The sequence below is a fragment of the Papaver somniferum genome, chromosome 9 (genome assembly GCF_003573695.1).
Source record: "Papaver somniferum cultivar HN1 chromosome 9, ASM357369v1, whole genome shotgun sequence".
Classification (NCBI taxonomy): domain Eukaryota; kingdom Viridiplantae; phylum Streptophyta; class Magnoliopsida; order Ranunculales; family Papaveraceae; genus Papaver; species Papaver somniferum.
Genome location: NC_039366.1, coordinates 38151279 through 38164455, shown reverse-complemented (window position 1 = coordinate 38164455; position 13177 = coordinate 38151279). Strand labels below are relative to the sequence as shown.

The following is a 13177-nucleotide window of genomic DNA, read 5'->3' as shown; positions in this document are numbered from 1 at the left end:
ATGAATTTTAGTATGCTTGAGTGCAAACTCGTGTACAACAATTGGAATTTCGCATCAGGGTTCTTCCTCTTAGAGTCAATAATTGTATGCCAACCAAGGAGGTTCTTTAGTGCTTTCCAAGGTTTTGCATAGATATCTAGGGTATGGAGTAAAGGTTTTGTGGGTACACCTCTGGTAAACCCTCCGGAGACAACACTCCGCCACTAGGGCCACCTAGGGGTTCAAATGATTTTCCTTTCTAGAATAAATTTGCTCGAGGACTAGCAAATAATAAGTTTGGGGGTGTTGATAGACGCATTTATGTGTCTAATATGTCTCTATTGTATGTATTGTTAGTGCTAAATTTTGTATTTATTGTGTTCTTTTATGTCTTTGTAGGAATTTTTGGAGAAATAAGCCCTTGCGGCGAAATGGGCTCAAAAAGCAGTGTTTTACACCCCGGAGAAATGTATCGTAAGCACCCCAGAAATGCACCGGAAGCATCCCAGAAATGTCCCGGAGGAACCATAAAATTTACTATTTCCACCCAATTGCTATTCACACCCAAGCTCTGGTTAAGGGGCATCCATCTTCTCTTTAAATTCAAAAACAGCTTTCTGGCGGGAAAATATATTCAAAACTGGCAGATTTGTGATCGAGAAAATGAAGGTGTTTTAGTGCGATTCAATCGCTGAAATTTGGTGGGAAGTTGTGATATGGGATAGGGAACACATCGTGGGCATCGGATTCGATCGGAATTGGCTGGAAATCCTGGTTTGAGTCACGAGCTCAAAACAGAGCAACGTGTCCTGTAACACGAGTTTGATTGTATGTTTTCCATGCATGGAGTGTTTTGTAGGAGTTCGATGACTTCGGAGGCGTGGGGAAGGTTAAATAGAGCATGCAGGATCAAAGTTTACGTGTGTAGAAGCCAAAAATGGAAATTATTGTTAAATATGGGCAGCGAGCAATGCCGGGATTAATGGGAGATTATACAGTGTTATGGTCGGATATTTTTGTTCTAAAACACTATAAATACAAGGCTAAAGAGTTTAGAAGAGTTGGAGAGTCTTTGGGAGAGTTTAGGAGCCGAGAAGAATCGAAAGAAAGTCTCGCAGGAGAAAAGCTTGCTGCTGGTGCAAGGAAGAACACGAAGAACATAATACCCTCAGGGACAGTCGTTGATTAGTGTCGCTTAATTGCGAAAATATTCAATTCCTTTCCCCGACTTCGGAACAACAACACCTCTGTTGTATCGTTCTTTTTAAACTCTCTATATGTGTCGCAAACACTGTTGTAAACCGTTTTTCTCCATTTTCTCTTGATTGGAAACAACTTTTGAGTATCAATGAATCAATTTGAGAGGTTTTTCATCATGAGTAGCTAAACCCAATCCCAGGGGTGACGGAGGAAGCCATTCTTCCAAAAGTTATGTGGTAAAATTTATTTAAATTTATTTATGCAACTCTTTTATGATTAATTGCACCGAATAAAAATGGAGTAAATGATTTTTATTAATCAATTGTGTTTTCTCTTGATGGAGTATGCTTAGTAAATTGCTTTTGATACTTCATGCTCGCGATTAACAGTGGATGTTTTCAAAATCTAATTTAGGCAATGATTAGAATCACAATTTCCTTTGATTGGAGTTATATTGTCTAGAATTGCATGATAAGAATTGTTATTGAATCACATAAATTTTGGTGAATGGTGGAATCCTGATCCCCGGTAAAAATTCTCTCCCATATTTTGTTAATATTGTGCATATAAAATTATTTATTTATTTTTATTAAGTCTAAAAAAAAATTATCCTTCACAAATCCTAGAGTTTGAACCTTCACTACTACAACCACGAAAAATCTCATAATCATTCATGTATATTTACTTTTAGATACTAAATCCGTAAACGGTTAAGAAATTGAATTGATAAAGGGAAAATATTTAAAAACATTAAGATAAAATCCTTACCCCGAGCTTATTTTCTAGCCATTACACGTTGTTTTTTTTTTGGTATGTTTATTCTTGAAAATGTTCACCTTAAGATTTATTAAGTAAGGGCTATAGATAAAGTGTTAAATTGGGTAAGAATATGGAGATGATGGCGTGATATCTGAGCGATCCCCCAATAAGAATTTTACAAAAAAAAATATTAAGAATGTCCCTGACGGCGTAACCTTGTATTTTCTTCGTAATACTATCACAAATTCATATAATGAAGATTTCTTCGAATGAGTTTTTGGTTGAGGTCGGGGAAAGGAGTCTTACTTCCACAATAACACCAAGTTTAATATATTTTTATAAACTCTTTCAAAAAAAAATAGTAGGAATGTCCCAGATCGCAGATTCTTGTATTTTCTTCATAAGACAGGTACGTATATTGAAGATTTTACAACGCTCATTTGAATTAGTGTTTGGTTAAGTTTGGGGGAAATATTAATCTCGTTAGCATTGATAAAGCACCGCTCGGTCAATCTCACAAGTTTTGGTATGTTAAACTTAGTTGATCAAAACTGCATCTTTATTTATAGTCTATTAAGGTTAGTCAGAATTTAACATGGTAGTTGAGTATCAGAATTCACCATATCATAATTCACCAGCCGTCCTTGAAGATAAATGACTAAATAATAACGGAGACGTCTACAACAACAAAGGTATGTGAAGACGGGATATCCTCATATTATCTAACGTTCTATCTACCGAGACATGTAGTATGACTTTAGTATTATGATGAGCGTTGTAAATAATAGTTCAAGCAATATATAACTTATCGCATAATAGGTTGAGAGCAATTTATTGTTCAAACAGTCACAGTTGCGTATTGAGATCATAGAGAGTCATCAAGTTAGTTTTATGTTCACAAACTGTTTTTCTCAGTTCACGAACTTAAACATATAAATAATAATATTTGATGTATTTTCTTTAGTTAACTCGCGTACACGAACTGATTTGCTCGGTTCTTGAACTGGTAGATTTTGAGACTTCTCTGGATTTATTTCTCTAGTACACGAACTGATTTGTACATTTCGCGAACTAGTTGAATTGAAGAGGTTCCTTGATACTTTTGTATAATTAGTACATGAATTGATTTGGACAGTTCATGAACTTATCAAAACAAAAATTTCCTGAACTTAAAAAATATTCACAAACTGTTTTGATCTTGAGAGTTATTATACTCCAACTTGTGCTTGTCGATTCTAAAAAAACTTAACCAATATTTTTGGGCAAAACACTTGGTATGAAACGTGTATTTCGACTAATATATGGTTGCACATTTCTTCTTTGCGATTCAATACAAACCTCTCATATGCTTACACAATTTAATTTATATGGATAAGTTAAGCATGCTTGATAACAAAGTAATTCGTAAATATAGAAACAAGTTCACAAACCCATATTTGTTTGTAAGCTACCAAACCCTGATAATCTTTATAAATAGAGGACTCCTCGCATACTAACTATCTCGGTCTTAGCACATCTGTGTCCTACTTGCGATAAGAGTCTTCCTCTAGAAACATAGTTTTCTTTTATTAGGTTACGGCCTTTAAAGTCTTCACTGGGGTATTCGTGAATCCCAATCAAACTATATTTTACCTGGTAGATCTTTGTTATATGTATTTTGTTCTTATTGATTGCATAGTTCCCAAACTTTAAGAACAAAATAGACATAAATCATGAAATACTTTTCATTCAAACAAGTAAGTGGCTCATAAAAGTAATTTTATCCATAAAGTTTGATTTAAGTTTTCTTATTTAGTATCTTCTAATATCCATAAAGGTATGGTTTCGTTCAGTAAAAATTTTTGTTTTATTTTCTCGATAAGTTGATTATAGGGTTTCATAATAATAACAAAAAATCATAATGATAATTTGCAAATCCTTTACCTTTTATCCGTTTCTTAAAAAATATAATCGGATGATATAGGTTTGATTATATCATATTGTTAATCATTTATATGGGCTTGTGACTATAAGACCATGCCTAATTCTATTATTATTCCCGATAATCTTTATAGAAAAATCTTATCACAACAAGACTAATAAAAGGAATTTAAGGAAATTCTTTTAGTAATACTGTCCTGGTGATTGTGCAAAGGGAAAGTCAAGTGTCTTATTTGGCAGAATAAGTATTAATATTGATGGATCCTTAAGGAAAGGAAGTTTGGCAGAATAAGTATTGAAATTGATGGATCCTTAAAGGAAAGGAAGTCTGGCGGCTATATAATCAATCAAGAAAATTTCTAAATAAGAAATTCAGTGAACCTCCACAATACGACACCAGATTCGTGTAGTATATAACATTTTCGATTTCGTGTAGTAAATTCAGTGAACCTCCACATTTCGAACCTTCCCCTGATGAGTACTTCTTTAAACGTTTCTCGATATGCTACCTCGACCTAACTACTTGCAAGACATGATCACGACCCAAGTTATTATTTTGTAAAGGGAATTTCAACCATATATAAAGCGAAACGGGAATGTTTTATATATTTTTCTTTAGTTTTGATTTTCTTGAGGATTATCTATGGTCGTTTTGTGTTTTTTAGTGATCAATAAGATTATTAGAGGTTAAGAGGAGTTATAAGAGAGAAGTTTCAAGTTACTATTAAGATTCTTGGCAACATTTTGTGAATTCGAAAATTAATAGATTTAAAGGTATTTGTAATGAAGAAAAAATAAAAAAAATAAAAAAATGTTAAGGTTGTACTAAGATTTTGTGAGTTGATGTACTTATTAAAACAAATAAAAAAATATAATTGTAATGAAAATTTGTCTGTGTAATGTCTTCTATTTTAATATGACTTTTTCACATATTTTTCCTTACATTTTGAATATTTTATAAAATATCATGTTTATTTTATGATTTATATTGTCAAATGGAAAACACATCTTGATGTTAATTTAGTACATATACGTATAATTGCTCTTCAGTGACATAACAAGAGTGTATTATAACTTGCAAAGGCCCGCAATAAATAAAACAAACAACGAATAGACTCTTTCAGTTCAGAAAGATAAACCCACCTTGCTGACAAACCAATAAAGGAGTATTGAAAGGTACCTATTATACAAATGGTATAAATAACCCTAACCGCTAATATGAAGCATGAACCTATAAATTATAAATTTACATATAGATACTTTACAAAAATATAATTGAAAAAATAATCAACATACAGCTTAATAGAAGTGGAAATGAAAGCGAAAATAATAACATACTCCCTCTGTTTCTAGAAAAGAGTTACTATCATTTTTTCATTTTAGCCTAAAAATAGGCCAAATTGAAAAAATGATACTACCTATTTTCAAGAAACGGAGGCAGTATAAGGTAAATCCATATTTTATTAATTTAGTTTTTCATTCACATGATATTAAAAGTTAATCCTCAGTTAAGAAACCTTAACAACCCTAATTAGAACCTGCCATTTTTTACCACAATGAGGATGAGAATACAACAAGAAATGAATACCATGATCATACCAACAATCAGTCCTCTATGTCTAGTGATTTTCTGTTTTCAAGATCTTTTCAGGTTCAATTAAACTATATAATTTTATCATAGTATGGGTTATTGTAATTGAAAATCAAAATAACAAAGATGACTAAAATAATACACATATATGTTCGATTACGGCTAGATTTTTTATGCATGAAAGTGAATATAAGACGTCCAAGTGGTGAATGTAAATTACACAAAGTGTTTTGGTATTGTTTTGACGTTACCATTAGCAAAGTCCACACATGGTTACCAATTGGGTAATCCAATTAGGATCTTTTTTTCTCTCGAGAATCCATAAACATCCTATAGTTGGGTTACACGTGGGGCGATTTTGTACCAAACCAGACCGTAAAGTAAAGAAAAAGGTTTCTAAGTTTATAAAAATATGCTCAACCCGAAATGTCTTGATCGATACAGAACTGACAAATTTGTAGGTTCCACATAACTAACAAATCTGAAAGGCTCGATGATATATATATCATAGGTCATAATACAAACAAAAAGTATAACATTTACTTTAGTTTTAGGTCAAATAACATAACAAAATTTTTGATACCTATAACAAAACAAAGTCAAGTTTGATATTTGAAATTTCAAGAATTACATAGTTGACGTTTTTTTTCTTCACTTTTTTCTCTTTCATAAAATTTTTCTTCGAAAACTCTCAAATGGCTGAGTAATCTCCTAACGTGTGTCAAATCCAAAGATAGATGGAGCAATAGAGAGGATGGGAGTAAGGTTCCTAATCAGTTCGAATCAAATGATCCATTTTTTTCATTCAATTTCATTTAAAACATCTTCAAATTTGATGAGTTCGAGTTTCTTTGTTTTGAACCGTTTAACACGCATAACTGTAATGTTTGATTCTCCTTCGCCTATTTTAATTTGATTCTTGAATCTTCATCCTTCTTAATTTTAGAATCTTAATATGATGGAATTTAAGGGTGAACTCCTTTAACTACTCTGTTTAGATTCTTATTTTACTCTTTTACCCAATTTTCTTACTGGATTGCGGTTACTGTTTTCAAATTATGATGTAACTTATCTCCAACTTTGTTCTATGAAATTCTGGTTGCTCTTATAACTTATATAGATTAGTAGGATTATACAGATCTTTTTTCCGTATTTAATAATAGGATTTAGTATTCAAACCTTTACCCAAAATCTAATTTATTTAGGCATAAATCTAATTAAGCATTGTTCTCAATGTTAGACCATTCTTTTAATTCCTATTTAAACCTATCCCAATCCTAGTAAATGGTTTCCAAAGCTGGTATTAACCGGATTTCAATCTCTCTTTGACTTCTTCAACCTTAATCATGTATTTATCTTGCATCTCTATGTTCAAGTTCTAAGTATCTTCTTACCCTCTTTGTCTTACTCGATTAAATATGCATCTTCTCAATAAATAACATAATCCATTACCAGATTTACGAGATAAAAGAATCCAATTCAAGATTTTTCACCAACAATAACTAAAACAAAAAGTAACCAACATTTCATCTTAGCAAAGTCTTAGCAACCAAATTAAAACATTCCTTTTAAACCGAACATAAAACATCCAAACTAGAAATTTGATACACAACATAGATAATAAAGGAATAAGATTACACATCCATATTACAAGTCATAAACAGAAGTAATACCATTACATATCCTTCATGCATTATTCTTTTACTCCTCATCGAAGTCTTTTGGCATGGCGCTTCCCCTCTTTTACTTGTATTTTGCCTCTCTCATATCAACGTATGCATAATCAATTCCCGGAGGCATCCCTTCATTAAAAATAAGAGCTTCAACAGGAATACCACACTTCAAATTAGCTTTAATATTTGTTTGTACCTCCTGGGTCAATTGATCCTTATATATAGGATGAAGATTACAAAACACCAGAGAATTACCTTGAGTAGGATGCATGAAAACCTTAGATAAGAAAATAAGACAAATGTAGTATTGGATTCGATGAAGTTATCCTTCACGGAATCAGATAACCTTTGTGGATGATACAAAAACATCTTTTACTTGTATTTTGCCTCTTTCATAATGTATGCATAATCCATTCCCAAAGGCATGCATATCTTCATTAAAAATAAGAGCTTCAATAGGAACACCACACTCGAACTTAGCTTGAATATTTATCTGTACCTCTCGGGTCAATTGATTCTTATATATAGGATGAAGATTACAATACACCAATTAGAATTACCTTGAGTAGGATGCATGAAAATATCAGATAAGAAAATAGGACAAATGTAGTACTGGATTCGACGGAGTTATCCTTCACGACATCGAATCATCTTTGTGGATGATACAAAAACATCTTTTGGAACAAGTTTATGATCACAATCCATTCTCTCAATCTTTTTTTCTTTTTGATCATAAATCTCTTTCAATTCTTACTTTGACACTAGTCGAAACAGGTGTTATAGAATTACGTATTAGACATTTATACCTAATTAAAGTCCTCAACAATCCTTAAATTGATTCATTGGTATCACATAAAATTCCACAACGCTACCGTCTATTCATTTACCCGCTCATTCCAATTCTCTTCCTAGTGGCAGATTGGAAATTTTTATTTTTCTCATATCCTTAGTCGTTTAATTTTTTTCAGTCAAACTTAGTTAAAACCCACTCACCAAGCTTCTTATAAAATTTTACACTAGGATTGAAACCTAGCATTTGTACGTTGTTATCTCGGTTTTATCTGTATGAGACCTCGTACCTTCAAAAATTATGAGTTGTCTTTTCTTGTTGTTGTATGCTTATTGGAACACAAATATTTTAAAAAAATTCGCATTTGACTATAACAATCTTTTCATTCACGGGTCTGATCATCAATAATGTTTCAAATTCAAATTTTTTAATCCTTTGAATAATTTTATGCTGCTTCCTCGGGATATTTATATACAAAACTAGTTAAAACATCACCTAAAAGATATTTCCTCTTCATCTAATACATAAACATTTATGCTTCTCTAATATTCTCTCATCATGTTTAATGCCCATGAACTGTATACACATGTTAGTGGACTTTCTCTTGCTCAAATCTTTGGAAACCATAGTCAAATGGGACTACTTTTAACTCCCCCTGAATTCATAAGAGATTTTGGACTCAAAAACCACAATATTCTAGCCAGAGTCTTCTCAACTGAACACTATAAACATTGGGTAATCAGAGGAGCGCTAACTCCTTTTTGGGGTCCTAACATTGCTTTCTACATTAGGGAATTTGATCCTAACCTCTTTATCATTTGTCTCTGATCCCATGAAGACTTCTTATGGGCTATCTGTATGGTCCCTGGTATCTATTTGGAAACGTCTTAACAACTAAAACAGCATATCCCGGAACAAAGATCTCTACTAACTCTGTAAAATAGATACCTATTTGGGACAACATTCTTAATATAAAGTATGAACATAGAAGCAGCGAAATAATAGGTTCAATAACAGTTAAACTAGGATCTGTGTGAAGAGTTTGCGTTGGAAGTGATACATCGTTCTCAGACTCATCTTCTAGTAGTATGGGTTAACATTGAAAAACCGTTAGTGGTGAAAGTTGGTAGATATACGCTAATTGAACTTTATATCAACTATCTCAACTTCCCATCAAAATTTTGTGATCATTGTATGTGATTCGGCCACAAACGAGACAATTTTGTTATTCTGTAACACAGAACGTTATACGATATCTATGACATTACTATAGATTCCCCTTTTCCCAGCGATGATCTTTTCTTTCTTAATGACGTTCCTGTTCATATTTGGAATCTGAGAAACAACTTTAATTATTATGGTGAATCAGAGTCTGTCAAATCATTTCTAGCTCAGTATGGAGTTCAAGTACCTTATTATTCCTTGTTTGGAAAGATATCTCTTATAGCCACTTAAGAAACCCCTGAAGGAAAAAAGATATCTCTTATCTCTTTTTAGGAAAAAAAGGTTTTTCAACAGTCTCTAAGTGTTGTTTGTATGGTAATGCTAAAGACACAATGGAGCATATTCTGTGGCAATGTGATTTTAGTGAAGCCATATGGCACTGGCTGTGTGGAGTGTTTAAATGTTCTTGTCCTCGGAGTTTTGATGAGGTTTTAAGTCTTGCAAAAAGTAAAAGCCCAGCTGTTAAAGAGGTATGGTACATATGTGCTTTTAATATTATGGTTGAATTATGGTTTGCAAGGAATGTTGTGATATATGAAGTTGAAGCTCCATCTGTGGATAAATTGAAAAGGAGAATTTACAGATGTGCAAAGGAAGGCAGTTTTAGAATGAGGGGAAAAAAATGGGGGAATATGTTGGACCTACATATAATGTTGCATTTTGGCATCTCAGGGGTAAAAGTGAAAACCGTAAGAGTGAAACAATGTTTCTTTGCATTTCCCTCTCAAAACCAAACATTGATTTGCTGTGATGGAGCTTCTAAAGGCAATCCAGGTTTGGCAGGAATTGGTTTTGTTGCTAGAAATCACTATGGAGAGCATATGGGTTCAGCTTCAGGTGGACTGGGGATTGCCACAAATTACTTGGCAGAGGTGATGGATCTAATTATTGCAGGTGAGTGGGCAATGTCAAAAGGGTTGTTGAATGTATGCTTCAGTTTAGATTCTAAAGTTGTAATAATAGCATTCTTAAATGATAAAATACCATGGATGGTACAGAGCAGATGAATTAGAATCAACAAAGTTATTCCAGTAATCACATTCAGACACTCGTATAGAGAGGTCAATTTTTCTGCTGATAAAATGGCTAAGAGAGGGGTACTTCTGAGCAGAGGTGAAGTGCATTATTTTGAAGAGAATCCTCTGTTTCTAGGCAAACTAGAAAATGAGGTTGACTTGTATTTTAGATTTTAACATCTCTGTAATTTAGTAGTGTCCTTTTTAGTGGCCTGGATATGTCTAGGCTTATGTTAGCTATTGAGCTTATTGTAATGGGTTAAGAGTCGGTCTGTTAGCTACCTTTCATTTTTAGTTGCTCTTCTTTGAAAATATCTTGGCATTCTGTAATGTGTAAATGCAAGAGTTTAGTAATAAAAATTTCATGATTAAGCAAAAAAAAGAAACCCCTGAAGGAATTGAGAATATCTCAGATTAAAATCACCAAGCAGATTAATTTGGATTATGATATGCCTTTGATTTTTGACTCAATTTTACAAAAACGTACTTTTCCATTCAATGTGCTTGATAATTTTATCTTTTTCTTTCACTCGGTTTCTGAGTCGAATCGCTCCCTCAACTCGGAAACAAACCGAGTCCTTTAAACGATCAGAGCCAGTGAGTTTGAACCTACTCTGAAATCGAGATTATTGCAAGATATCATTAATCTGGTTCATTACAGAAGAGGATCTTCTGTATATGTATTATAAAACCCATAATCTTTTTCATCTTATGAAAATGTCAGGGATTCATTTGAATATCCTATTTTAAACTCCTCGAGGACATCTTAAAACAAAATCGCAAATCCCTTACTTTCTACACCAATTTCAAGTCAAAACTTTCAAGATTTTTTATATCCTAATTTCTCTTCTGAACTTGATTTTAGAATTTTCAATCCCGTATTTTGAAATTTCTTCGTCTTCGGAGAAGCATATTTCTATCTCTAATGAAATTGGACCAGCTTTGTCAATTGACCAATATGGGTCAAATTTGAAAGAACACAACAAAGGAAATGAACCTATCTCCTCCATCGAAGCAAAAGCATGCGACACAAGTATTTTTCATCCTTTAGTTATATTATTTTATTATCATTTCATAACAAGTACCACATTCTTAGATTTACCTTGATGCTCTATTTTATTTATCTTATTGGTCTCAAGTTAACTTAGTTTGTTTAGGATTCAATTTGTCATATCTTTCTGATATAGTTAGTACGAAACTTAGTAATTTCCCAACTCAACTAGATATATAACCTATTAATTGTTTGACACTGCAATTCGTTAAATAAATCCTAATTTTGTGTTTTATTTGTAATTCACATGCTTTTATAAACATTAGGTTTACCAAATAAATGATTAGATAACTTTGTTAGAGCGTTGCTTGGTCGAACTCACAAGTGTTGCTATATCAAGCTTGTTGTCAAATTTAGTTGTCAAAACTATACTTTGATTTCTAGTCTACAATTAGTTAAATCTCGGATTAGGATATAAGTATGTAGTTGAGAATCGGACATATCACTGCGTTCTACCATTTGAAGGTGAAGATCAACTGAAGATTTTGGAGAACTTCTTCAACAAAAGGTAAGTGAAGACTGAATCACCTATTCCTCAAGTTATATTCATCCTTCTATCTATGAGACATTGTCGCATAACTAATTAGACTATTGCAAGCATATCAAGAATTCCGAGTCAAGTTTATCTTGGTAATTAGTTCTCGAAATATATATGACTAAGCTTAATGAACATTTGTTCATACTTGATGAATTTCGGTTAAGAACAATTTATTTTTCATAATCTAAATCATGATTCACGATTATCATTCGAAAATAGCCTGAAATAGTGATATGTGTCATTGATGTTATTTGGGAATATTTCGAATTGATTTAGAGAAAAATAATGAACTATTATAAATTTGGATACAAGACAGTATGCATACCAGTTCACATGCTGGGGGAAAATGTTATAGTTCCAGAGCCATAATATAAGTGTCGATGTAGATATATGTTGACAATAACTTTTTGGTACGCATACCCGGTATTTATACCATAAAAAGTTCGTTGCTCGTGAACCAGGAATGTTACATATACCAAGTATGCATACCATAAAGGAATTGTTGGTTTTGAAACCGGTGTGGTATCCATACACGATACTCAGACCAGAAAGTTCTGTGAGTTCCTGACAAAAACAGTCACGAATAAGGTAGAGTACATTATCTAGTACACGTACTTGCCCTGTCGAATATTTTCAGATGCGCAAAAATTATTTCTGTGAGATAATCAGCATTTGAATAAATCTCTGAAAACACTATATAGACAAGATTGATCACATTATAACCTATGGTTGTGATTCAAGCTTAAAGTATGAAGTGTTAATGAAAATGATTAAGCTTATGGTCAATCGGATAGTTTCGGCTAACAGTCCATGAACAATGTCTTTGTACATGGTTTGGTTACGGTTCATCCTAGCCATGGTGTATATCTTGTTATGTTACTCTAGTTTCAAAGATTCATCTAACAGTGAACATTTTTTTCTTGGTTCCAAAGTGACCTTAGCTTAAACCTAAAGCAACATATACTTTGAAAGTCTATATAAGGGAGAACCTCAAGCAACTGGGATTTTTGAATCCCTGACACTATTATTTATGTGTCCTAGTTGTAAACTAGATTCGTCCTCTCCTTAAAACCCTTATAGGTTTAGATACTAAAAAGACTTCACTTAGAGATTCGTGAAGCCAAGTCTAACTATCTTTTATCTTGATAGTTCGTGTATCCTGATTTTGTTTGATTGTTGAGCTGCTCACTCAAACAAGATCGCAAAGTTCTTTTTTTCTCAAACTTTGTGATTCCACGTGTTTAATACTTGTGAGGTGAATAATAATATGCACTGCTCTTCGGAATGCATAAGTCCGGAATTTGAGGTTATCTAGACTTTGGTATCGATTTCCAGTCTCACCTTGATCTATCGATCAGAAAGAAAATCACACATAGGCTTATCTGTGGGAGGAAGATTAGTAAAGTCTTCAATTGAGTTGAAGCAACTCTTAGGAT

The 13177-nt window shown here is 32.8% G+C and overlaps 1 protein-coding gene across 1 annotated transcript; it reads left to right on the top strand.

Moving 5' to 3' along the window:
- The first annotated feature begins 9468 nt into the window (after positions 1-9468).
- On the top strand, positions 9469-10143 carry LOC113311822. The gene has a single exon (XM_026560620.1). The coding sequence runs from the start codon at positions 9469-9471 to the stop codon at positions 10141-10143; it is 675 nt and encodes a 224-aa protein (XP_026416405.1).
- Positions 10144-13177: the final 3034 nt, after the last annotated feature.

Excerpts from the sequence above, each read along its gene's own strand:
- LOC113311822 (XM_026560620.1), top strand. The coding sequence starts at position 9,469 with ATGGAGCATATTCTGTGGCAATGTGATTTTAGTGAAGCCATATGGCAC.